The sequence below is a fragment of the Lampris incognitus genome, chromosome 11 (assembly GCF_029633865.1).
Source record: "Lampris incognitus isolate fLamInc1 chromosome 11, fLamInc1.hap2, whole genome shotgun sequence".
Classification (NCBI taxonomy): domain Eukaryota; kingdom Metazoa; phylum Chordata; class Actinopteri; order Lampriformes; family Lampridae; genus Lampris; species Lampris incognitus.
Window position 1 is genome coordinate 38,207,598 of NC_079221.1, and position 23,805 is coordinate 38,231,402.

Here is a 23,805-nt window from a genome sequence, read left to right on the forward strand (position 1 = left end):
AGCAGTTGGTCTGCAAATCTAAGGCAGAAATATATTTTTTTTAAAAAAGAACTTTGAAATCTTTTCTTAATTGCTAAATTTCCTTCATCTGTTGTAGTCACCGTAACGTTCATCAGACACTGCTGTCAGTTGCTGTGAAAATGAGCTACATCCTTTTTCTCTGAGTGGGTTACAGCAAAAATTTTAGATATGCCGTTGTCGCCACCTAGTGGTGTCAGATATTGTAACGTGTAACAGGCTGATTAGAAGCTCATCTCACCGTTTATAATTTTCTTTGAGTAGCTACTTGGTGTTACACAGACCCACAATCTGCAAGAAATTAAGGCATACTAAGTTTTATTCTCCAGGTAGTGTTGCAGTGAGATTTCCCTGGTAAAAAGTTCATTTTTATCTTATTCTGTCTTTCTTAGTAATGCCTGACTGTGTCGGCGTGTGTATCTGTGTGTGTCTGTATGTGGCTGCTTGTTTTTTCTGTCTGTCGCCCTATTGTCAGCTTCCAGACAGAGATCCAGACAGTGAACAAGCAGTTCCCCAGCGAGCCTTTCAAGTTCCTAGAGCCCACCCTGAGGCTGGAGTTCACCGAGGCTGTGGCTATGCTCCGCCAGGCCGGGGTGGAGATGGGCGACGAGGAAGATCTCAGGTCAGAATATGTCCCTGTCACCGCATTTCTGTGGTTCCTCACACAGGAGCCACAAGCAGATACTCCCATGGTATTGCCTATATATTCAACTCATGAACATTTGTTTTGACCCTCTATTTTTACCTCTCGTCTTTGAACGTTCCAAGGAATATTGGCTAACACAGCCCCAATTATATTATACATAATAATATCGATGGCCCGTGATGGCCCGGCGGCCTGTCCACGGTCTCTCCCCACCTGCCGCCCAATGACTGCTGGGATAGGCTCCAGCATCCCCGCGACCCTAAGAGCAGGATAAGCGGTTTGGATAGTGGTGAATAATATCTGTGATCTAAAATAGTCTGTTTCCTTATACTAAGCTAAGTTCATCATTGGCTAGAGGTAGAAAATTAAGAGGCAGCCAGTCAAACTCTTTATGTCCTTGTATATACATAAAAATGTTTAAGCATTCACACAAATCTTTTTTTATTGCTAGTTATTTACTATTTATTAGTTTAAGATATTTTGTTTTTTTATTAAATTTCCCCTCTTTTATTTTAGGCCAAAAACACAATAATTACAGGCATAATGTAACGACAGACACACATCTCAGAAACATTGAAAAGCAGTTGTACTTGCATACAAGTTTGTCAACCTGAAAGATTGTAAACTTAATTTTACTGTGTTTTCTTCCATAGCACACCCAATGAAAAGCTGCTGGGCCGCCTTGTCAAGGAGAAGGTATGTATGTATATATGCAAAAGTGTTCAATTGCTTTTATGGCAGAGTCTCCACACTTTGATATTCCTAGAGGACAACAAAATGTGTTATTGTATTCTCAACCAACCCCCCCTTTATTTTCTCTCAGTACGACACCGACTTCTATGTGTTGGACAAGTACCCACTGGCTGTAAGGCCATTCTACACCATGCCTGACCCCAACGACCCTGTAAGTCAATGTCTCACCCTCACACACAAAGACACACACAGTCACTGCCATTTATTACCAATATTGAATGCAATTTGCACTGATAAATGTTAACATGCAAATTGGGTATCGGCAAATTAGGTCAATATAGTATATATAAGCAATATGGTATGATATATGGGCATAGGTTGTTGATTACTCAACCATAACAAAATTGTGTATAGTAGCAACATATCTGTTGTGCATATATACTTATCTCCAATGTTCTGTTGTTCCATTTCTTCTAAAAAAAATTTTTTTAATTATTATTTTGTGTGTGTGTGTGTGATGTCTGCAAGTGCTAGAAGCTGCTGTGAACTGGAGTCATGGATGCTAATAGGTTCCAACTGTGTATCATTTAAACCCACATTTGGTCTTGAGATGTATTGACCAACAAGGAGTCCATCAATACACCTTGTGGTTAAGCGTGGCACTTGTAAATCTTATGGTGAGGAACAATCTAGAGTGCCATTATAATAATGCCACTCTAGTTGTCCCTCACCCTAAGAAATAATGGCATTATTTCCCACCCACGCCTGCTATTTTCGGCGCCAACGTTGCTTCTTAGCCTCACATGGCGATGGCAACTTAAGATGTATTTCCATATTCTCATTAGAAATACTCCAACTCATACGACATGTTCATGAGGGGAGAGGAGATTTTGTCAGGAGCTCAGAGGATCCACGATGCCCAGCTGCTGACTGAGAGAGCCGTCCATCACCAGATCGGTATGTAGATTAACAGAGTTGAGTTTTACTCCAGGACGTTGTGCAACGTTTATTAATCTAAACCTCAAGATGCAGAAGATGCGCGATATCTTTTTGTTCTTACAACGTACCTTTAGGCATTCTTGCAGCTCAGTTAACTACATCCCATACTATCTGACTGCAGCATCCAGGGTTCATTTCTCATTCCTCCCCACCCTCAACACCACCCATGCATTTAGTGTCCCACTCTTATAAGAATATAAAATAAACTACAGTCACTTATTCATCATACAACATTCTTTATGCAAGTGAAGGTAGATATTTCTTCATAATATTTTGCCCGTGGCTTTTTTGTTTGCCTACCAATGCAAGATAGACGTCTTCAAAAGTAACATTAAAAAGGTAAATTTTGTTGGATTACCAGGCACTTTTTTGTTTCGATCACTTCAATAATCAATAAAAATAACGGCAGAGAAAAAGGTTGAAAAGGGGGTGTCTGGGTGGCGTGGTGCAGAGGTGTAAAAACCCGGTCCAGAAAGTAAAAACCCTAACTGTGTCTTTACTCCACCCATGTACTAAACCATCAGATTGCACTGACTAGTTTCCCAAATCAGCTGGTTTAATACATGGATGGAGTAAAGACACGGTTAGGCTTTTTACTTCCCGGACCAGGTTTTTACACCTCTGCGTGGCGGTCTATTCTGTTGCCTACCAACACGGGGATGGCCAGTTCGAATCCCCATGTTACCTCCGGCTTGGTCAGGCGTCCCTACAGACACAATTGGCCGTGTCTGCGGGTGGGAAGCCAGATGTGGCTATGTGTCCTGGTCGCTGCACTAGCGCCTCCTCTGTTGGATCAGGGCACCCGTTCAGGGGGAAGGGGGAACTGGGGGGAATAGGGTGATCCTCCCACGCGCTACATCCCCCCCGACGAAACTCCTCGCTGTCAGGTGAAAAGTAGCGGCTGGCGACTCCACGTGTATCGGAGGAGGCATGTGGTAGTCTGCGGCCCTCCCTGGATCGGCATAGGGGATGGAGTAACGACCAGGACGGCTCGGAAGAGTGGGGTAATTGGCTGGATACAGTTGGGGAGAAAAGGGGGGGGGGGGATCCAAAAAAAAAAAAAAGGTTGAAAAGTACAGCGACACAATGTAATGAGAGTGCGGCTTTGCTATTCGTCAGATTTGATTCAAGCTAATTAGTTTCCACTGGTAGTAGTCACATCAGATTTGATTCAGGCTAATGAGTTTCCACTGATAGTAGTCACTCCTTGTCCTTAGTTATGGAACATTATCCATTGTCTGGTACGGGAAGTGATACTTTCTTTGCTAAGATGTTTCTGTAGTTGACCCTCATGTTTTCTACACTTCTGCATTACCATGTGCACAATATTACAGATCTGGAGAAGATCAAGGCGTACATTGATTCCTTCCGCTACGGTGCTGCACCACACGGCGGCGGTGGCATTGGTGAGGAATTTCAGCCCCGATTTTACAGGCAGATGTAGATGGAACACACAGTCACTGCTTTGATTGATGGATTGACTGATTGCAATTAGCATTGAGTGAATATGTACCACCCCTTCCCCAGGGCTGGAGAGAGTGTGCATGCTGTACTTAGGTCTCCATAACGTCCGTCAGACCTCCATGTTCCCACGCGACCCCAAGCGCCTCACCCCCTGAGCGGACACGGCAAAGGGCCCAACCACCACTGGACAAACACACGGATGCTGGTTGTTGAAGGAGACATTACGAGTTTACAAAAGCAGCGGGAGAGTTTTAGGAGCTAATGGCCACCCCATGACTCTGAAGCACCACCATGAATAAAATTGTCTGAGAGAATAACGCTATCGTTAATAGGGAGTACATCGTTGACCACGTGCTAAATTGTCTCCAGTGTTCACCATCACATCACCCACATAAGGTAAAGAGGGGTAAACACCTACAATAGTTATCAGGAAGTGATTTAGGTGCATAATCCCACAAAGATTCATGATTATTATCAATCTCTTAGTCAGTAAATCAGTGTTGTTTGATTTCGTACTTTTATATGGAGGTGTAGTATCTCACTTTCCGACAGATTTGAGTCACTCCTACAACCACCCCTTAGAGTCCGGATGAATAATTGTGGCCTCAAGCAATAAACAGGTGCTGATTATTACAGAGATTTTATAAGTAATTGCAAGACTAAACATTAATAAAAAGGTGTTTAAACCAGTCGTCTCTTTTCCTCCATTTTGGATTTATTGTGTATTTTGGAACCTCTCAATGGGGACACACTACATCAACCCTATTTAACATGTTAACTGTCCCACTGAACCCTGACGACAAGAGTTCATTCACATTTTCATTGACAATTCAAAGGCAAATAGAATGTAAATTACATTTCTCTTTTATTATAACACCAGCAAAATCTTAAAAGGCCGCATAATCAAATATAGTAATAACTTGAAATGCTGGTAATTTAACTGATTTTCAGAAATCAGTTTTATACAATGATGTAAAAGAGTTAAAGGGAAGGTTTACAAGATGGTAGTGAGACCAGCTATGTTATATGGTTTGGAGACAGTGGCACCGATGAAAAGACAGGAGGCAGAGCTGGAGGTGGTAGAGTTGAAGATGCTAAGCTTTTCATTGGGAGTGATGAAGAAGGACAGGATTGGGAACAATTGGGAGTGACGAAGAAGGACAGAATTAGGAACGAGAATATTAGAGGGACAGTTCAGGTTGGACGGTTTGGAGACAAAGCAAGAGAGGCAACATTGAGATGGTTTGGACGTGTGGAGGAGAGATGCTGGGTATATTGGGAGAAGGATGCTAAATATGGAGCTGCCAGGGAAGAGGAAAAAAGGAAGGCCAAAGAGGAGGTTTATGGATGTGGTGAGAGAGGACATGCAGCTGGCTGGTGTGATTGAGGAAGATGGAGAGGACAGGGAGAGATGGAAACGGATGATCCGCTGTGGCGCCCCCTAACAGGAGCAGCCGATCTAGTAGTAGTAGTAGTAGTAGTAGTAGCAGAAGACAATGATGTAAAAGCACCATGTGGCCAAATTTCTAGTGCTCAGTTAAATTCAACATATCAAGTATCATTGCTTCATATAGTGCAAAGAAATTTCAAAGTGCTTCAGTGTTAATGATATATAAAATATTGATTTAAGTCAATTCTCAATACTGATATCTGGTTAAGAAGCAAAAAAAAATGTATTCTTGTCTATGGGTAGCATTTTTTTCTGACAGATGTTTAACTCCAAAATGATCCAAGACACTAAGTTGGTTTATTCTGTGGCGGCTCCACCAATTTGGAGGATGAAGAGGAAGATTTGAACAATGTCAATGTAGAGCGATAGGGCGCCGAAGATGTACTCCTCTGGGCTGATGGCCAACTCGCGGTTTCCAATGAGAAGCTGGGTGTTGTATGCCAAAAACTAAGAGAAAGGGGTGGGGGTGGGGTAATTTTACAGCGGTCAAGAATGAGGAACATAGGCATGACAGCTCTCGGGTTTCTCCAAACTTGTCACGTTAATGTGAAATGTGGACTCACCAGAGTGTAAACGACGGCTCCAATTGCAGCATAGAGCATGTGAAGCCAAGGGACCTGTTGAGTGGCAGATAAGAGAGGTGTGAAATCAAATTGATATTCCCTACTGGACCCGTTCAAACTTCAAAGCGAGACACGGGGAGGGAAAATGAATCAGAGCCTCCAAATATGATTTCTGACACCATGGACCGATAAAAAGAAGCCCTCACGTATTGAAATGAGAGAACGACGGCTGTGATGATCCCAGTGATAAAGACCAATACCCCAAGAATACAGAGGACTCCCCCGCAGGAGGTGAAATCCACCTGTGATAAGAAACAAGTCATTTATGTGATGAAAGGGAATGCTGCGTGGTTTAGTAGCCAACACGGCTTCAAGGCTACATGGACGACCGATCAACACAGTCAGACAGGACCTGAATAATTGAACATGCGGTCTCCCAATTTATCTTGTGTGATGCACCCAGTTGAAAATCTTACTTATTCATTTGTGTTACATCAGCCTCAGAGATGGATTCACTTAGCATCTTGGGCCAAAAAACCATGAATATTTCAAAGGCTGAGTAGCCCATTGTAATCCGAGACAAAGGAGTTCTTTTACATTCACAACAAAGACACCCTCTCGCTGGCTACAGAGAGGCACAGTTCACATGGAAATCTACCTTGGTTTGGAAGCAGAAGACTGTGACAGAGACACAAACTATCGCTGTTATTCCAATAGCAAGAAACACCGCTTTCGTCTCATAGTAGCTGTGGAAAATATGGAATGAGGCATAAGTTAAAATATGATGTGTGTATATACCATCATCTTCATCAGAATATTGTTTTGTATTGGTGCATTATATGGCATCATCACCCCAAAACAAACCTTGCAATTGTTCCAGTCATGTAAGACATGGAAAGAGTCTACAAGATAGGACATAAAAAAGTGAATGGGGACTAACAGTCTGACATACTGTGGTATACTGAGCTATAGTTAAACATATTATACAGTGAGCATTACTTACAAAAACAGCCAGCAACAGAATATTCCATGGGAAGCGCCTCCTATAGTCAAATTGTGGTACAAACATTTTAATTGTGAACAAAACAAATCTGATTTGCATTACAGCAACGTCAGGGCAGAGCTTACTAACCTCGGTTCTTTGCAGCAAATGAGAATGCAGTAAACTATGAAATACACCACACTATGGGGGGAAAAAAACAGATATCTAGCACTTTGGAAATATGGAAAATGGAAAGAATTACTAACAGTTAGCTCATTTTAAAACCAGGACATCTTATTTTCAGAGAGCCACTCACAACGACGCCCAATAGATGCCGGGGTTTCTGATGACAAACAGCCTCACCGGATCACTGTAAAAAAACACAAACACCATGTTTTACTGTGGCATAAACAGCTTTACCACCCGATCGACAACAATTGATGACATTATTTTACTGGAATGAGCCAAGATACTTACACAAATGTAAAGACAGCAACAATTGAAATGGTGACAGAGAGCTGAATAGCCAAAATGAAGTAAACCTGCGCACACAAAAAACAGCAAGTTGTTATCTGCTCCCAGGGGAACGAAGGATGTCTTAACAGTCATGTTAAACCATAGCAACAAAAAAAAAGTTAAAATTTTTGTATGTAAGATGGTGATTTGAGAAAATACCTACTTTTCGGATGAAGGCATGCCTGACGGATGTGCTCTCCCACTGAGCACTCACATAGTCCTCCATGTTTCCTGCAGGATTAGCAAGAGTTAGCTAGCTGCGTTATTTACTAATGCGATTTTAAGTGTGCAACGGAGTCAGCCCTGTGTCATTACTGCAGAACCTTGGTTTGAAGTGGGCACTCCAGCAGACAGAGTGGGTATTATGGTGGACATCCCAGGCGGAGGGAAGCCAGGGCCTGCCCCCATGCCAACCCCAGGGTAGATGTCAGTGTGGGCCGAATACACAGGCTGACCGGGGCAAACGGCAGGACCGGGGCTGTAAGCTGGTGGTGGTGGGACAGGCGCGCCGCCGTAGCCCAGGTAGCCATATTGTGGGTGTTGTGGGTAGTTCCCATGTTTGGGACTGTGTAATGAATCCTCATAGGCGGGAGGGGAATCTATTTTGGACATGACGATGCGGCAGAACCACCTTAAAAAGAGAATAAATGGTAAATAGTTCCAATCCGAATCTGTCATAATTATTCTAATTGAATAAGTAACCCTGCTGAAAAAACATCATAAACCATTACGGTATTTTCTGATGGTTTTAATGGCTCTATTGGGAGATGTAATAGTTGCAGTGACCTGCATTGGTATGTCTAATGGAAACCATCAGAGCATGTTGTGTTCTATAGAAAATCATCAGGATCAGGTTAATGGCCTTTCATGAAAACCATTAAAACCATTAGATCAGCATCCAAGAGCACACAAAAACCTGATGGTTTTGATGACTTCCTCTATTTGAGACCGTCAGGATTCTTCTAATGGTCTCTGATGGGGTTTTGTTTTTTTTTTAGCAGGGAAGATACAGTAGCCTGTATACTAACAAGTGAATACGAGACTCACATCATTAAAATACAGTAAAAACATGCACTGTTTCAAGTACGCCAGCATGGCACCTCATAAAAGGAAAATGTCGTTTTGTACGGTAAAATATCTGGGAAAAAAAACAAATATTTGATCAAAACATATATTTCAAACAAGCTACACAGTTCTGAGACCTAGTGTCAGGGGCCACTGGCTGCCGTCCTTTTAAGGAGAGCTGTTGTTGGAATGTTTTAATGAATTCAGACCGCAAAAATAAACAGACAGCTAATACTCCACATACAGATAAGGACCTGATTCAGTACCTCCAGAGTAAAATGTTAAAAAATATTAATGATAGTAAATGGAAAAAAACCCCAAAACAAAACATGCTTACCTTGTGGGTTTGGACTGAGGTGAGTGTGAGTGTGCGTGTGTGTGCGTGAGTGTGTGTGTCTCCGGTCCGGACAGCCCGCGGTGTAACGTGATATCCCCACCGGGCAGAACACTGCAGCTGCGTCCACCCCGGCCTTCCCTTCACACAGGCGCACAACTTCCAGCCACTTCCATTTTCTCCTGATAAAAAACAAAAAATTTTTTTTTTTTAAGTTTCCTAACCCACGGTTTGGTCACTCCATTATCCCCCCTTGATGAAAAGTTGACCTATCACATCGGGTCGTGTTCATCGGGTCGCGGCGCACTTAGCGCTGGACCCCATCAAACTATTCGGCGATGCGTCCCGTCCCGTGCTCAGACTGTTGAGCTCGGGACTTCTCAAAAGTCCGCACCTCGGTCCGCATCCGCACCGAACGGAAAGCCAATCCGGACCCGGCCCGTACCACGTGTTATGAATACAACACGTAATGAAGTGAAGAATTGGCTTTGGGGGTGGCGCAAAGCTTTTATTGCACTTACGGTAACGTAACAGGTGTGGTCGAGTACCGCCATCTTCACGTTTCACTCGGTTCACTCGTCTCTCCTCCGCTTCGTGTGTGTGTGTGTGTGTGTGTGTGTGTGTGGGTGGGTGGGTGGGTGGGTGGGTGGGCTGAGCCCGGGTGGGTGGGCTGAGCCCCGCCCTCGTTGAAACATAGCGGAGAGAAACCAGCGTGACCAGAATGACAGTAACGAGTAGTTAATCAGTACGCGAGTTTGCGTTAGGGTTAGACCAATCAGAGGAGGAGTAGGGCGGGTCTTCAAAATGACAGGTTGCGTTACGTTACATTATAGTCATTTAGCCGACGCTTATCCAAAGCGACTTACAATAAGTACATGTAACGTAGGAAATCAGGAGAACTACTAGTCATCAGATGTCATAAGTGCAGCTTCTCTCTAAACAAGTGTAAACTACTAATAAGACACGTTAGCCCCTAGCTAACGGGTCTGACCCTTTAGCCGAGCGGTTAGTGATGTCGCCTTGTGGTGCAGTGCATCGCGTATCGAATCCCGCACCGGGCAAGAAAATAACCGGTTACATTGATGGCAGCGGTGGGATCCGAAGTGCGCAGATCCTCAGAAGTCTCTTCGGAGCGCGGGAATAACAAAGCGCGAGGACGCGCTTCCGGGGAGGGTGACGACTGTAAACTACTAATAAGACACGTTAGCCCCTAGCTAACGGGTCTGACCCTTTAGCCGAGCGGTTAGTGATGTCGCCTTGTGGTGCAGTGCATCGCGTATCGAATCCCGCACCGGGCAAGAAAATAACCGGTTACATTGATGGCAGCGGTGGGATCCGAAGTGCGCAGATCCTCAGAAGTCTCTTCGGAGCGCGGGAATAACAAAGCGCGAGGACGCGCTTCCGGGGAGGGTGACGACTGTAAACTACGAATAAGACACGTTAGCCCCTAATTAACAGGTCCGACCCTTTAGCCGAGCGGTTAGTGACGTCGCCTTGTGGTGCAGTGCACCCCGTATCGAATCCCGCACCGGGCAAGAAGATAACCGGTTACACAAGCGTTTAAGAAGAGCAAAACAAGTGTTAAAGTAAAAGGCGCAAGTAAAATAACGTTTTGGTTTTTTTTAGATGATTGAATACAATAAGTATGGATGGATCAGTGTCACCGGCTGGCAATCACACCTTTTGTGCCCAGGTTCAAGCAACTGATTAAAGGCAAACAGTGCCACTTCTCCCACTTGACTCGAATGATTTGACTGTCTTGACTGTCTTGAGTTTGAATGTATGTTTCGTTTAAATGTTATTTGTTATGGCCAATCGTTCCGGACCTCTGACCTTGAATAAAAATCACACGCGGACCTTTGAGTAATAAGTTTGAGAACCGCTGGTTCAGATGTGCTGCATGCCGTTTGTCTGGGATGTGTGCACGTTACAAGCCAGTAGGTGTCGCTAAACCACCACAGCATCCACCCTGCCTCGATGACTACAACCCTAATGTCTCCTCGTCGACCTTGCGGCTGCACGACGGTGCTGATGATGATTTAATAAACCAGTAAATGCTCTCATTACATGGCGTTTGTTGTGTTTCAAGGTGAAACGCACATGCAGACTAACTCTTTTTTCCCTTCTTTTTCGTGCTGAGAAATAAGGGAACATTGAAACACTGGAATATTCCAACCGATCCAAATATGTTTATTTTACGGGGTTAATTCTTCATTCATGAACTGAAGTTTCAAAACACACACACACACACACACACACACACACACACACACACACACACACACACACACACACACAACAACAACAACAACAAACCATTATTCATGCAAAAAGTAAACTGCTATGCCATCGGTGTTAATGTGTCATAATGGTTTGGGGTCTAGAAGAGCATGAACGTGTAAGTCACTCACCTAAATTAAATTCAATAGTGTATTATTACTGTTGTGTGTGTGTGTGAGAGAGAGAGAGAGAGAGAGAGAGAGAGAGAGAGAGAGAGAGAGAGAGAGAGAGAGAGAGAGAGAGAAAAAAAAGAAAAAAGAAGGTCCTGGGTTCGAACCCCAGACCGTTCCAGTCCTTTCTGTGTGGAGCGTGCATGTTCTCCCCGTGTCTGCGTGGGTTTCCTCCGGGCGCCTCCCACCATCAAAGACATGCATGTTAGGGTTGCCCCTGACCAGTGGAAAGAACTGGAGTTGGTCCCCGGGCGCTGCAGCCGCCCACTGCTCCTGTACAATAGGATGGGGACGCAGAAGGCAAATTTCGTTGTAGCCAAACCAGCTGCACAACGACACAAATAACGCGGCTCTCTTCTAAAACGCAACCACAACAACCGACGTCATCCTGGCCCCGCCCACTAAGCCATGGCGTTCCCTGACTGGTCGCTGAGCCTGCTCGCCACCGCGTCCCTGTGTGGTGTTTTCTGGCTGTGTGTCCGCTCCAGGCGTATAGGGCGGCCGGTGTGGGGGAACCCGTGGACTCGGATGATGGCCCGCACCGAGAAGCCGTTGTTTCGAATCGCGTAAGTGAAACCGTCACCGGCCAATCTCACATTCGCGGTTGACCCGCCGATGGACGTTAGCTTTAGCATCACCATGCAGTCAGTCGTGTCTGCTGGAGCCACAGACCCGAGCTAGCTAGCGCTAGCTAACAAAACTGTACCCATAAAACTAAATCGCCCCTTTTGTTTGGGCCGAATTTCAGATACACCCTGTACACAAAGACCAGGCTTGGTTACATGTACTACAGGAGACAGCTGAGGAAAGCCCGTGATCAGTACCCTGCTGGACACTCCAGGGCTCTGCCTGTGGAGTTGAATGGTGAGAAACAACCGTTTCAACAATAGTTGGTTTTTTTTTCTACATTCATGTTTGATGCAGGCATCCACAATTGCTTCTTAACTTATTGCTATGGCCCTGGACTGGAGTGGTAAGTCATCAACGCCAGCAGGTAAGGTTAACTTCCAACAGTGTGTCATGTCAACATGCACAGCCAAATGGGTCAACGTGACAGTAGTTACTGTACATTTACATGGTGCCTTTGATGCCATCAGATTAACGGACCAGTCGGAATCAAAATGGCTCGTAACCACCTCAATCAGAATTAAACTGGCCCATTCTGAAAGAAAATGTAATGTGATTTAGAGAGGTGGTATAAAAACCTTTTATAATCCATTTGACAGATGAACATGTTTCATATGAACACGCCTTGCAATTGCTTTCGACTTTTGTGATATCCACACCCTTTCTGTGCATGCTCACCCACTCGGGATAAGCGACGTTTTCTGGTTTCCAATATATTGTGCATCTCGGAACCCTGCTTTCTCCTTATTTGCGGTGAAGCATGTAAACAGGATGCCTTATAAAATCTGTTTACTTTGTGCTCATGTAAACACTTTTGGTGCAGATGTCAGTCAGAGTCGTCATTCAAGAGGAAAGAAATTGGCTCATGTAACTGCAGTTAGTATTATGTCAGCTAGGTGGATTGATCTATTTGTAATTTCTAGGTATAATAACATTGGTGCTGGAACCTACTGTAACAGCTTAGTGAAACTGAGTGTGTGCTTCACCACACACGTGACACAAGGTCAGCATGAGTTGATACAGCATAAAAGCACAGGTTCAACATTTACTATGGACAGCATACGTATGTATACCTCAACAATTTTTATTTTACCACTCAAAATGGAAATGTGCATGGGAAATTCCTATGCTGACATTTACATCTTTGTCAAAACAGGTATCAAGATAATTCCCATCTCAGTACTTTCTGACAACTATAGCTATCTTGTGATTGACACGGCAACAAGTGTGGCTGTGGTAGTGGACCCTGCTGACCCCCAAACAGTTCAGGTGAATAGCTTTACAGTCATTTTGATAGAATTGTTTGTGCCCCTCTTTCCTTTAACCTGTTGGCCCTCTCAGTGGGAAGATAAAGTCCTGAATGAATTGAGGCCTATATGGCCTTGTTCAGACTGTAGGCAAATCGGATTTGGTTCTCAAATCAGATCTTTAAGACAGACTGTCTGCACTGTTATTTGCTAATGATCAGCTCGGATTTGTGTGTTCAGACATCACCAACCTATCTGCATGGGTTGCTGTAGTAACGATATAGGCATGAGTAACTACGTATGCTGGTGACACTTTTTAACAACATGGAAGCATGAGAAATTGAGATCCATCATCTCACCCTCCAAACAATTGCGCTGTCAAGTCGCAGTGCAGAACCCCTCCATCGCACCAGACAGGAGGCTGGTATACATTGCGATGTTCCTTGTTGTAGTCATGACGGGCACTCTGGATTTTGACGTCATTGTTGTGTGTCGCGTTGTGAGTGATGCAAAAGACAGTTTGAAATCTGATTTGGGCTGCCAGAGCGTCCGGACTGAAACGCATCTGTAGAAATCCAATTAGAATCTCATTTCAAACCACCTCCAAATGTGGTTTAGATAGGATTTGCAAAAATTGCATTTCATGTGTGGTTTTTTTTTTTTTGCCGTCCAGACTTCCTAAAATCAATCTGGATATGCCACAAAAAAAAACAGATTTAGGCTGGCAGTCTGAACAAGGCCTTTGTGTCCAGATATCACCTATGCAATCCCTCTCATTTTTGTAGGTGTCTGGTGTCACTTTGTCAATGCTGTTGAATATAGACAGAATAAGAGTCAAGAGGTATTTGTGTTTATTGTTGACAATCTAAAGATCTTGTTTATTTACACACTTTTTTGTACCAAGTTGGGGGCATAGCTCTAGTGAGATACACGGAATCTTATATAAAATCATCTTGTTTAAATAATCTCAAAATGAATAAGTAACAAAAACCCAGGATGACTAAAACACGTAATTGAATATGAGAATGTAAATAGCAGCCGAACATGATCAGTGAGTAAAGTTTTTCAACAGAAATAAAGTGACGTGTAGCGTTAATGCAAGCTTGCTCCTAGTGTGTGACTCTAAGTCTTGTCCAATAGGACCTCATAATCAGTTTAAGTGGACCAGTACAGCAGATAGGAGCAACATTCACATTCACAAGACAGTTGATTTTTACAGAAGTACAAGAGTACATAGAAAAGCGATAAAAGACTTGATGGCGCTGTGCAAAATTCTACTCGAGTCCGGACTTCTTTTGTTCAGTGATATGAATGACAACAAATCAAAGCAACCAAAACAACCCAGTTAAGGTTCACAGCATACCTATTTTAAAAAAAAATTTCAAGAGTAGGGTATATTTAGTGAAATAACTAAATTGTAACAACCACAGATGGAATAAATAAGTAAAGCTTTTTTTTTTTGACAGTGGGTCCTGTATGAAACTCTATTGTACTGAGGTGGGCTCTGGTGAAACTTTGACCTCTCTCCATCTCTTCACAATTTAACTTGTTTTCTGGCAAGAGTAACACAATTTTAAAGTGACATGCCAGTGTTTTTGCAGGTTTTAGCCCATTATCTACAAATGGCCTGTACGTAGTATTTTACATTACTGCTGACCATTTTCCAAAGCATAATGTTGTATTTTAGATGTTTAAATGTGTTTTTCCTACCTTCCTGGCAACCACTGGTTTCCGTTCATTTAAAGGGACATCACTCTCACATCTCAGATGTCGGAGATGTTCAGTCTTAAATCTCAGCAAACTGAAATGGACCACCTGGAAGATTTTTCGCAACAGTCCATGCTTTCAACCGCATTGTCCCACAGTGCAGCAACATAACTTTGACAAAGAAATAATACCGCCAGAATTCCACTTAGCTGGATTACTTTTCTCCAGTTTCAAGTCTCTACATGCTGATTTTCTTGCTGCTCTGAAATGAATGGAAACCAGTGGCTCTGGGAAGGTAGGAAGAGTGCATCAAAAAATCTAAAACAAAAGGCTATCCTTTGGAAAATTATGACACCCCCCCTTTTTTTCTCCCCAATTGTACTTGGCCAATTACCCTATTTTCCAAGCCATTCCGGTCACTGCTCCACCCCCTCTGCCGATCCGGGGAGGGCTGCAGACTACCACATGCCTCCTCCGATACATGTGGAGTCACCAGCCACTTCTTTTCACCTGACAGTGAGGAGTTTCGCCAGGGGGACGTAGTGCATGGGAGGATCATGCTATTCCCCCCAGTCCCCCCCCCCCGAAAAGGCGCCCCAACTGACCAGAGGAGGCGCTAGTGCAGCGACCAGGACACGTAGCCCCATCTGGCTTCCCACCCGCAGACACGGCCAATTGTGTCTGTAGGGACGCCCGACCAAGCCGGAGGTAACACAGGGATTCGAACTGGCGATCCCTGTGTTGGTAGGCAACGGAATAGACCGCCACGCCACCTGGACGCCCCATGATCGGCAATAATGTAAATGTAACGCCATTTGTAGTAAATGGGCAAACACATACAAAAACACATGTATGTCCCTTCAAATTAACTGCTGGCATTAGTAGCTCTTAATACAAGGTCTTGATCATACTCTGTAACCCCCCTCAGGCTGTCCTCAAAGAAGAAGGGGTGATGTTGGAGGCTATTCTCTGTACACACAAGCACTGGTGAGGATGGGTTGATTTTATAGGAGCTATGGAAGACGTGCTCATGCAAAATACGTTGAGTTTTTCAAGTAGTTAGTCAACACAATGCCCTTTATATTGACAGGGACCACAGTGGGGGAAACAAAGAGCTGAAGAAATTGCACAGCTCCTGTCGTGTGTATGGCAATGCAACTGATAACATTCCTGGCCTCACACAGTAAGTTACACGCCCTGGTGTAGTGGCATGTTATGCAGCTGATGGAATGGTTTTAATTTTTCAGAATCCTTTCTTCTCTTGTAGTGTTGTATTCCACTGGAAATTATTCATGGTTCTTTTAATGGTAAACTAGCAAATAGACAGCAAATAGCGTCCTGCAGTATGGTAAATTGTGTATGTCACATTCTGTCCATCACACGCCTATCTTGCAATGAAGAATGGCAGGCATGATGTAGCCAAACTACAGGGCCAAAATGCATTTCATAGGGTGTTGCTAATGTGATGAAATGTAGCAGGAAATTTGTTTTTGACCTTATAGGCTCAGATCAGCTCGTAATTTTCAGCATTAACTAACCATACTGTGTGCAATTAGACCACCCCCAGAGAAACCCCATGATCATGCCTCATGACCAGAGACTGTCTTTTCTGTGTTGTCAGCCCTCTCTCACACAGAGATTCAGTAACAGTAGGCCACATGCACTTCAGGGCTTTCTTCACTCCTGGACATACAGTGGGCCACATGATCTACCTCCTGGATGGAAGGGCTATTGGAGCCCCCTCCAGCCTCTTTTCTGGTGACCTGGTGTTCCTGTCTGGATGTGGTGAGCACAGTTTACATCGATAAGATGGTCCTGCCTGTACCTATAATAACCTCAACACCCAGCTCTCCACAATATGTATCCATACTAAGGCTATTCTCTAGAGCTCATAGTCTGCAGTACCACCCATACCTGCCCTTTAATTGAATGAACCTGACCTTAGATGACTGAAATAAGAATGTCTTCCACCAGCAGATTTGGATGACATTTTTGGCGTATCTAAGCTTTTGCTTAGTTTCCTTTCTACAACTGGATGCGCCAAAATTTCCTTCAACTTAGCAAAGACAAAACCAAGGTCATTCTATTAAGTTAAATGCCTATCTCCATGCCAAATCTGCAAAACCTAATAGTCAAGCCAGGAACATAGTTGATATCTTGGATTCTGACCTCAGCCTCACCAGCCATGTCGAAGCACTAGCCAAATCATCTTTTCATCTAAGAAACATTGGGAAAATCAAGGGGTTCCTGTCCATACAGGATTTAGAAAAACTCATCCATGCACTCGTTACCAGCAAGTTGGTCTACTGCAACAGCCTCCTCACCAGTCTTCCCAAGAAGACACTTAGGCAGCTGCAGCTCGTCCAGAATGCTGCTGCTAGAATTCTCACCAAAAAAACAAGAAAAGTGATGACATAACCCATTTCTTAGAGCCCTACACTGGCACCCAGTTCGCCATATAATTTACTTTAAAATGCTTTTTCTCCTCCACAAATCATTCAGCGGCAAAGGACCAAAATATATCTTGGAGATGTTAGAAGAATATAAACCAAGTAGATCTCTCAGATCTTCAGAGGCAGGTCAGCTAGTATTGCCCAGACCTAGATCTAAACATGGTGAGGCAGCTTTTACACCCCACACTACAGGGACCAGCTCCCTGAAGATGTTAGACGTGGTTCCCCTGTAGACTCTTCAAATCAAAACTTTATATGTACCCGTTTTCCTGTGACTCCGCTCACTTGTAAAGCACTGCACTGCCCTGCCCTTGTAAATGTATTTCTTTTATTTTCATCTTAACATCCCTCGATTTTTGTCTTAAAACCCTTTGATCTTTAACCTCCCATTTTCACTGATTTTAATTTCTTTTTTTTTTTTGCCTTATATTTTCATTTTAAAGTCTTATGACGATGGTGAGGGCATTTGATAAACTTCAAGATTATCCTTCTGTTGTCCAGCATGGCAACTTGACAAATGTTGGTGAATTTTGTTGTACATAAATATGCAATACATGTATACTGACGCTGTGCAGAAGGGCAGTTCAAAAGGCTGTTTATCAGGATCAAAATGCTGTTGTGTGTCCATACAGTTTAATTTAGTAACTGGAATTTAGCAAACTGACTGACAACATTGATAATTTTGGCAAACCATTTTAACATTACATGTAGGACAGGTGAATCAGCCATACTAAATTGCCCCTAGGTGTGTGTGTGTGTGTGTGTGTGTGTGTGTGTGTGTGTGTGTGTGTGTGTGTGTGTGTGTGTGTGCGTGTGCGTGGGCCCTGTGTGATGGCCTGGCGGCCTGTCCAGGGTGTCTCCTCGCCTGCCGCCCAATGACTGCTGGGATAGGCTCCAGCATCCCCGCGACCCTGAGAGCAGGCTAAGCAGTTTGGATAACGGATGGACGGATTTTAACATCAAGTCAAACTATTTGACATAGAAATAGGAAATCTGATATCAGATATATGAAAAATGAATTAAATTCTTTTGAAATACAATATGCTTTATTGAAATTTGAAGTCAGATGTTTCATTTTGATACCAGAACTTTTTCCTGACAAATCACTATTGCGCCCTTAAAACTGTACCGTCTATGTATTTGAAAGCAGTCTGGAGGCCGGTGTCGAGAGACAGGATGTGCCGCGTGTGCTGATGGAGGATGTGGCATGTGTGCTGTCAGTAGATGGAGGAGGGATGTGCTGTGCACAGGAAACACTATGATCAGACCTCTGAAATACACCAGCATGTAGTGTAAATGTGCTTGCGTCAGCATGTACATGCCTCAGCATTTGGAAGTCAACACATTGACAGTTTTTGCAATGGTCCAAAAAAAAAAGAGAAAAAAGCTTGATACGTCCCTGGTTATTTTTTAAAATACAGTTGCTAAGTTGGCAAAAGTGATCAGATGAGAGTAAGGCAGAGGCAAAGCAAAATAAGATACATATGTTATAGTTAGAGTTGTGTCAGAATGATTTGTGCAGCCCTAAATCACAATTTAGTCCCAGAGGGCTTTGAAATAGCAGTTACGTTCTGTGCGGCATGTGATCCCACAGAAGGTAATATTGTGTACACTGATTTGGAGCAAAATTAGGTGTGAGGGTTCGAAAATGTAGGAAAGTACATGAATTCTATGACATTCCTGTTGCATGTCATATTAGGATTAATATTTTGCCCACAGATGGGATTTAAACTTGCAGTGGTGTCCTTTCAAGTTGCTTTTGTGACATTTTAACCACTGGCGTTTTAACAGTTCCTGGCTTGAATTGATTACTCAGGTTTTAGATGATATAAGTGTAGTGTCAAGTTTATTGTTACCATTAGCAGGGCTGTTGGCTCAAGTATACTACCCAGTAACAGATGGCAATTACTGCAAAATACAAATGATGGTCTTGGAGTACATGTGTAGAATTATTTGCATACATATTTGTTATTTAAAGTCATTCAAGGATTGATTTGAGAAAATGTATTCAAAAGTGTGTTGGAGATGTTTTGACCTAGTTTGATAGTGTCAACAGTACTGCATCAGAAGTGAACTGACCTGGGCACTGCTACATATCCTTCCAATTTTGAAGGCTTAAGACATTTGGCTCAGTGATGTGGACAACACTGCGCCCATTATATACTACACAATATCATTTAAATTTGAGTGGTTGCGGTGCTCAGAAATATGTTCAAGTTTTGGCAGGTCTGGGTAGACGACTGACAGTATACAGTGTTTCATAGTGTTCAGAGGTCTGAGTAATAAAATTTGAAATCATTTCGACAATGTTGCATAACGGTATCCACCCGATTATTAATAATCAATGGAAATATTTGTTGAATTGCTTGTTGGGATTTAAGCCCTTTGGGTTTGAACCCTGTTGTTTTTGTGCTGTTTTTTATTATTATTATTATTATTATTATTATTATTATTATATTATCTACTGTTACTATTATTATCATCTACTACTACTACTACTACTATTATTATTATCATCTACTACTACTACTACTGTTATTATCATCATCTACTACTACTACTATTATTAACTTCTATTTCATTATTATTATTATTATCATCTACTACTGCTACTATTATTAATATTATTAACTTCTATTTTATTATTATTATTATTATTTTCTAATACTGCTACCACTATTATTATTATTATCATCTACTACTACTACTACTACTATTATTATTATTATTATCATCTACTACTACTACTACTACTACTACTACTACTACTATTATTATTGTTCAGAAATGTTTGTGCAAGTTACCATGAGATGGTAAATGGTAGCGATATGGGATTTTTTCCATTTATTGGAAGTTGTGTGGAAATGCTGCCCAAGAAATATGACCCCATATGACCCCAGTCGGGCTGATGGGGGCACTGTGATTAATGGTCAAAATTCTGAACTTTGAAAAGTCATAACTCCTACGCCGTAAGTCCAGTTTACAAGACACTTGGTACATACATACATCTGTTCTCACTGTACAAATTTGCCTTAAGAACCACTAATATCCGCCTGACTAGATTTTCAAACGTTTATAATAATAATTTAAAAAAAACCAAACACATTTTTGACATCTCCTAAACTGTATGTTCGATTGCTACCAAATGTTCTGTGGATCATTTTTGGACCAAGCTTATGAAAAGCTGCATACATCTTGTTGATATCTTGTTTGGTTTTCAAGAAGTTGACCAATGCACTACACAAGGGCATGACTCAGCACAAAATACACCAAAGTCAACAACCGTTGGGCCAGTCATTACAAGACTTGCAAGATATGTCCACATAAGTACCTGAAACATACTCTGATTCAGATCGACTGCTGGGGGGGCCGTACACAAACCAGACTATAAATCAGACAGTGTTTGTCCAGTCATTGCAAAACTCACAGGATGTTTCATAACAATGTTGAACCACGTGTGTAAAACTATTTGAAAATCGCTCAATAGGGGGCCCCACCAGTTCCGAACTTGGCATTCCCCCCCCTTTTTTTCCTCCCCAATTATATCCGGCCTATTACCCCATTCTTCCGAGCTGACCCGGTTGCTGCTCCACCCCCTCTGCCGACCCGGGGAGGGCTGCAGACTATCACATGCCTCCTCCGATACATGTGGAGTCGCCAGCCACTTCTTTTCACCGCCTGGGAGGATCACGCTATCCCCCCCTCCCCCAGTTCCCCCTCCCCCCTGAACAGGCGCCCCGACCAACCAGAGGAGGCGCTAGTGCAGCGACCGGGACACATACCCACATCCGGTTTCTCACCCGCAGACACAACCAATTGTGTCTGTAGGGACGCCCGACCAAGCCAGAGGCAACACGGAGATTCGAACCGGGATCCCCGTGTCGGTAGGCAACGGAATAGAGTGCCACGCTACACGGACACCCCTTCTCATTGATGCGTTTTAATATTCTTGCTATTTTATCTTTATCATGTAACAAAATCCCTTTAGTGTCAATGAAGAGTTAATTTAAAGTTACCTAAAGTAAAACATCCACTTCTTTTTTTCAGGGAGGATGTTTGAAGGCAGTGCCATAACAATGCTGTCATCGCTGGACACAGTTGGCTCCCTGAGTGACGATACTCTATTATGGCCTGGTGAGAACATTTTCTTATACATCCGATTCTGAACATCACATCTGTGTGTGTGTTGTGATGCAGCGGGTGGTGGCAGAGTAAACCGCTTGGACTGCTTTGTATGTTCTCACACTCTTCTGTGCATGAAGCAGATCAGTTAAAAAGATATGGGTCATATTTTCTGCCTGATTTACTGGTTGTTTCTTATTTATGGCAAGGGCTCTGAAAAGGGTAATGTGATTACTTTTATGCAATATAAGTGCGTGTGCATGTGTGTCACGTTTTTCATGTGCAAATTCAGGTCATGAGTATTCAGAGGACAACCTGTTGTTTGCCGCTGAGGTTGAGCCACACAACGCAGCCAGGAAAAACAAATATCAGTGGGTCCTACAGCAGCGGAGCCAAAAGCTGTGCACGGTGAGAATAAGTCACCGTCATTTTTTTGCAGTGGGCCGTGACAATATAGATTCATCCCAGCCATGAGGAGGCATTATCACCGGCTTCCAGTGTGCGTCTCGTCTGACTCTCAATGCCCCAGCGCTCGCTTCCCACTTATCCTCCCCTGTTTAAGGGTTTCCATCAAGTCATATACGTGACTTTTACCACCGTAAATGTTAAGTGCTTTCTGAAGTGGCTCAGAATTCTGATTAGATGTTGCCTGTCATCTTAACAGCGTCACACTGCAACCAAACAAAAAGTTACATCTAAGGTTTTTTTAAGGACTTCTCAGACGAGATAGCAACATTGAGACGTTCCTTAGATAAAATTACTACACAAGACACGGATGAGTGGTTTTACTGTTCAGCAGCTCCATCAAGTACATTTCTTGGAACTGAATTTCTTGAAACTCTCCGTCTTTAGCAACTTCACTGATCTCACAATTATATCGTCCTTCAAATATTACTAATCTGAAAAAGTGACACACTGTATGTCTCACGAGATACAATTTAACTAAAAAGAGATGCAGTTTTGGGTGGCACGGTGGCGCAGTGGTTAGCACGGTCGCCTCACAGCAAGAAGGTTCTGGGTTCGAGCCCCGGAGTAGTCCACCTTGGGGGTCATCTTGGGTCGTCCTCTGTGTGGAATTTTCATGTTCTCCCCATGTCTGCGTGGGTTTTCTCCGGGTGCTGCGGTTTCCTCCCACAGTCCAAAGACATGTAGGTCAGGTGAATCGGCCGTACTAAATTGCCCCTAGGTGTGTGTGTGTGTGTGTGTGTGTGTGTGTGTGTGTGTGTGTGTGTGTGTGTGTGTGTGTGTGTGTGTGTGTGTGTGTGTGTGTGTGTGTGTGTGTGTGTGTGTGTGTCGGCCCTTTGTGATGGCCTGGCGACCTGTCCAGGGTGTCTCCCCGCCTGCCGCCCAATAACTGCTAGGATAGGCTCCAGCATCCCCGCGACCCTGAGAGCAGGATAAGAGGTTCGGATAATGGATGGAGATGCAATTTTTTTCTCAGGGGAGTGGGACATGGCTGCCGAATTTACAGGAATCATCAACAATCAGAACCACTAATACATGAGTGGCTTGTACAGTGTTGAGGTTATTGTTGAGGAACCACACACACGTGGTGACCAGCTGCTGTTTGGCATGCTGATTTATGTTCGTTCTTTTCAGAGTCCCTCCACCATCAGGGAAGAGAAGGAGTACAATCCTTTCCTGCGGCTCCACTGTCCCGATCTCCATTTGGCCCTGGGCCTCCAGCAGCTCCCGGATGAGGACTGGACCCATTTTCGGGCGCGGGTTTTGGAGGAGTTGAGGAGACGTAAAGACATTTACAACCGGAGATAGTGCCGGCAGATGTTAAACTGAGACAAATGTAGAGGAAGCAAAAGGGTGTGCTCTCCTGTATAGACCAGGCGGCGCTGTTGAAGGAACGCTAAGCGCTGTTGCGAGGCAATGGTAGGTGAAGCTCTTAGGTTACATAAGGTTGATTTTTTTTCAAAAGCAAATTGGATGACTTTTATGAAAGTCGGCGTTGGTACGAACAATAAATTAGCGATAGCATGCATAGCATTCCGTTATTTTGCCAACCGTGACCACTAGATGATGGATTCTGAGTTAGGAATTGGCGTAACGGCATCAGCGTGGTTTTCTGTGAAGTCTACATGTCACATTCTAATCCACAATGTGAGGCACTGTATTAACTGAAAAGGCACTTACAGTACTGTGAGGTATATCGCAAGGGCATCAGATTTTCTTTTCGTTTCTGGTATGATGAGTATCATTGGTACATTAGCTTTACATTTATAGTGTTGTTGAAAATTACCACCTTCCAGAAGGTTTTTTTTTGGCTGTTACTTTGGACTGAGTATTTGATTTTGAACATTTGATTTTCATTCCAGTAGTAATAACAAGTAGTGCAACAATGTAACGGATAACACTGATTTATGATTTACTTCCTCTTGTTTATGTAACAGTATAGGGATGGGTATCGTTAAGGTTTTAACTCTACTGCTATTACCGATACTTCTTATCGGTTCGGTA

At 43.3% G+C, this 23,805-nt stretch overlaps 3 protein-coding genes across 3 annotated transcripts in view; 2 read left to right on the top strand and 1 right to left on the bottom strand.

The window, feature by feature from the left end:
* Positions 1–4,509, top strand: part of dars1 (aspartyl-tRNA synthetase 1) — a 35,574-nt gene extending 31,065 nt beyond the window's left edge. Inside the window, exons 13-18 of the mRNA XM_056289252.1 lie at positions 494–640; positions 1,318–1,360; positions 1,488–1,568; positions 2,203–2,314; positions 3,691–3,762; positions 3,884–4,509. Coding sequence (XP_056145227.1) covers positions 494–640; positions 1,318–1,360; positions 1,488–1,568; positions 2,203–2,314; positions 3,691–3,762; positions 3,884–3,975 — 547 coding nt within the window. The 3' untranslated portion in view covers positions 3,976–4,509. The remainder of the gene's footprint in view (positions 1–493; positions 641–1,317; positions 1,361–1,487; positions 1,569–2,202; positions 2,315–3,690; positions 3,763–3,883) is intronic.
* An 836-nt stretch (positions 4,510–5,345) lies between these two features.
* Positions 5,346–9,321, bottom strand: LOC130120733 (protein lifeguard 3). The gene is made up of 13 exons (XM_056289436.1): positions 9,252–9,321; positions 8,734–8,912; positions 7,655–7,962; positions 7,495–7,562; positions 7,293–7,357; positions 7,132–7,185; positions 6,966–7,016; positions 6,837–6,876; positions 6,698–6,735; positions 6,492–6,579; positions 6,040–6,135; positions 5,834–5,887; positions 5,346–5,717 (listed from the first exon to the last, which is right to left on the bottom strand). Exons 3-13 carry the CDS (start codon positions 7,941–7,943, stop codon positions 5,568–5,570), a joined length of 993 nt encoding a protein of 330 aa, XP_056145411.1. The 5' UTR covers positions 7,944–7,962; positions 8,734–8,912; positions 9,252–9,321; the 3' UTR covers positions 5,346–5,567.
* Positions 9,322–11,588: 2,267 nt separating this feature from the next.
* Positions 11,589–23,495, top strand: pnkd (PNKD metallo-beta-lactamase domain containing). Its single transcript, XM_056289437.1, has 9 exons — positions 11,589–11,746; positions 11,929–12,044; positions 12,964–13,076; positions 15,690–15,748; positions 15,852–15,944; positions 16,383–16,546; positions 21,262–21,348; positions 21,629–21,744; positions 22,936–23,495. The coding sequence occupies exons 1-9, from the start codon at positions 11,589–11,591 to the stop codon at positions 23,107–23,109; spliced, it is 1,080 nt and encodes a 359-aa protein (XP_056145412.1). The 3' UTR covers positions 23,110–23,495.
* The last annotated feature ends 310 nt before the right edge of the window (positions 23,496–23,805 follow it).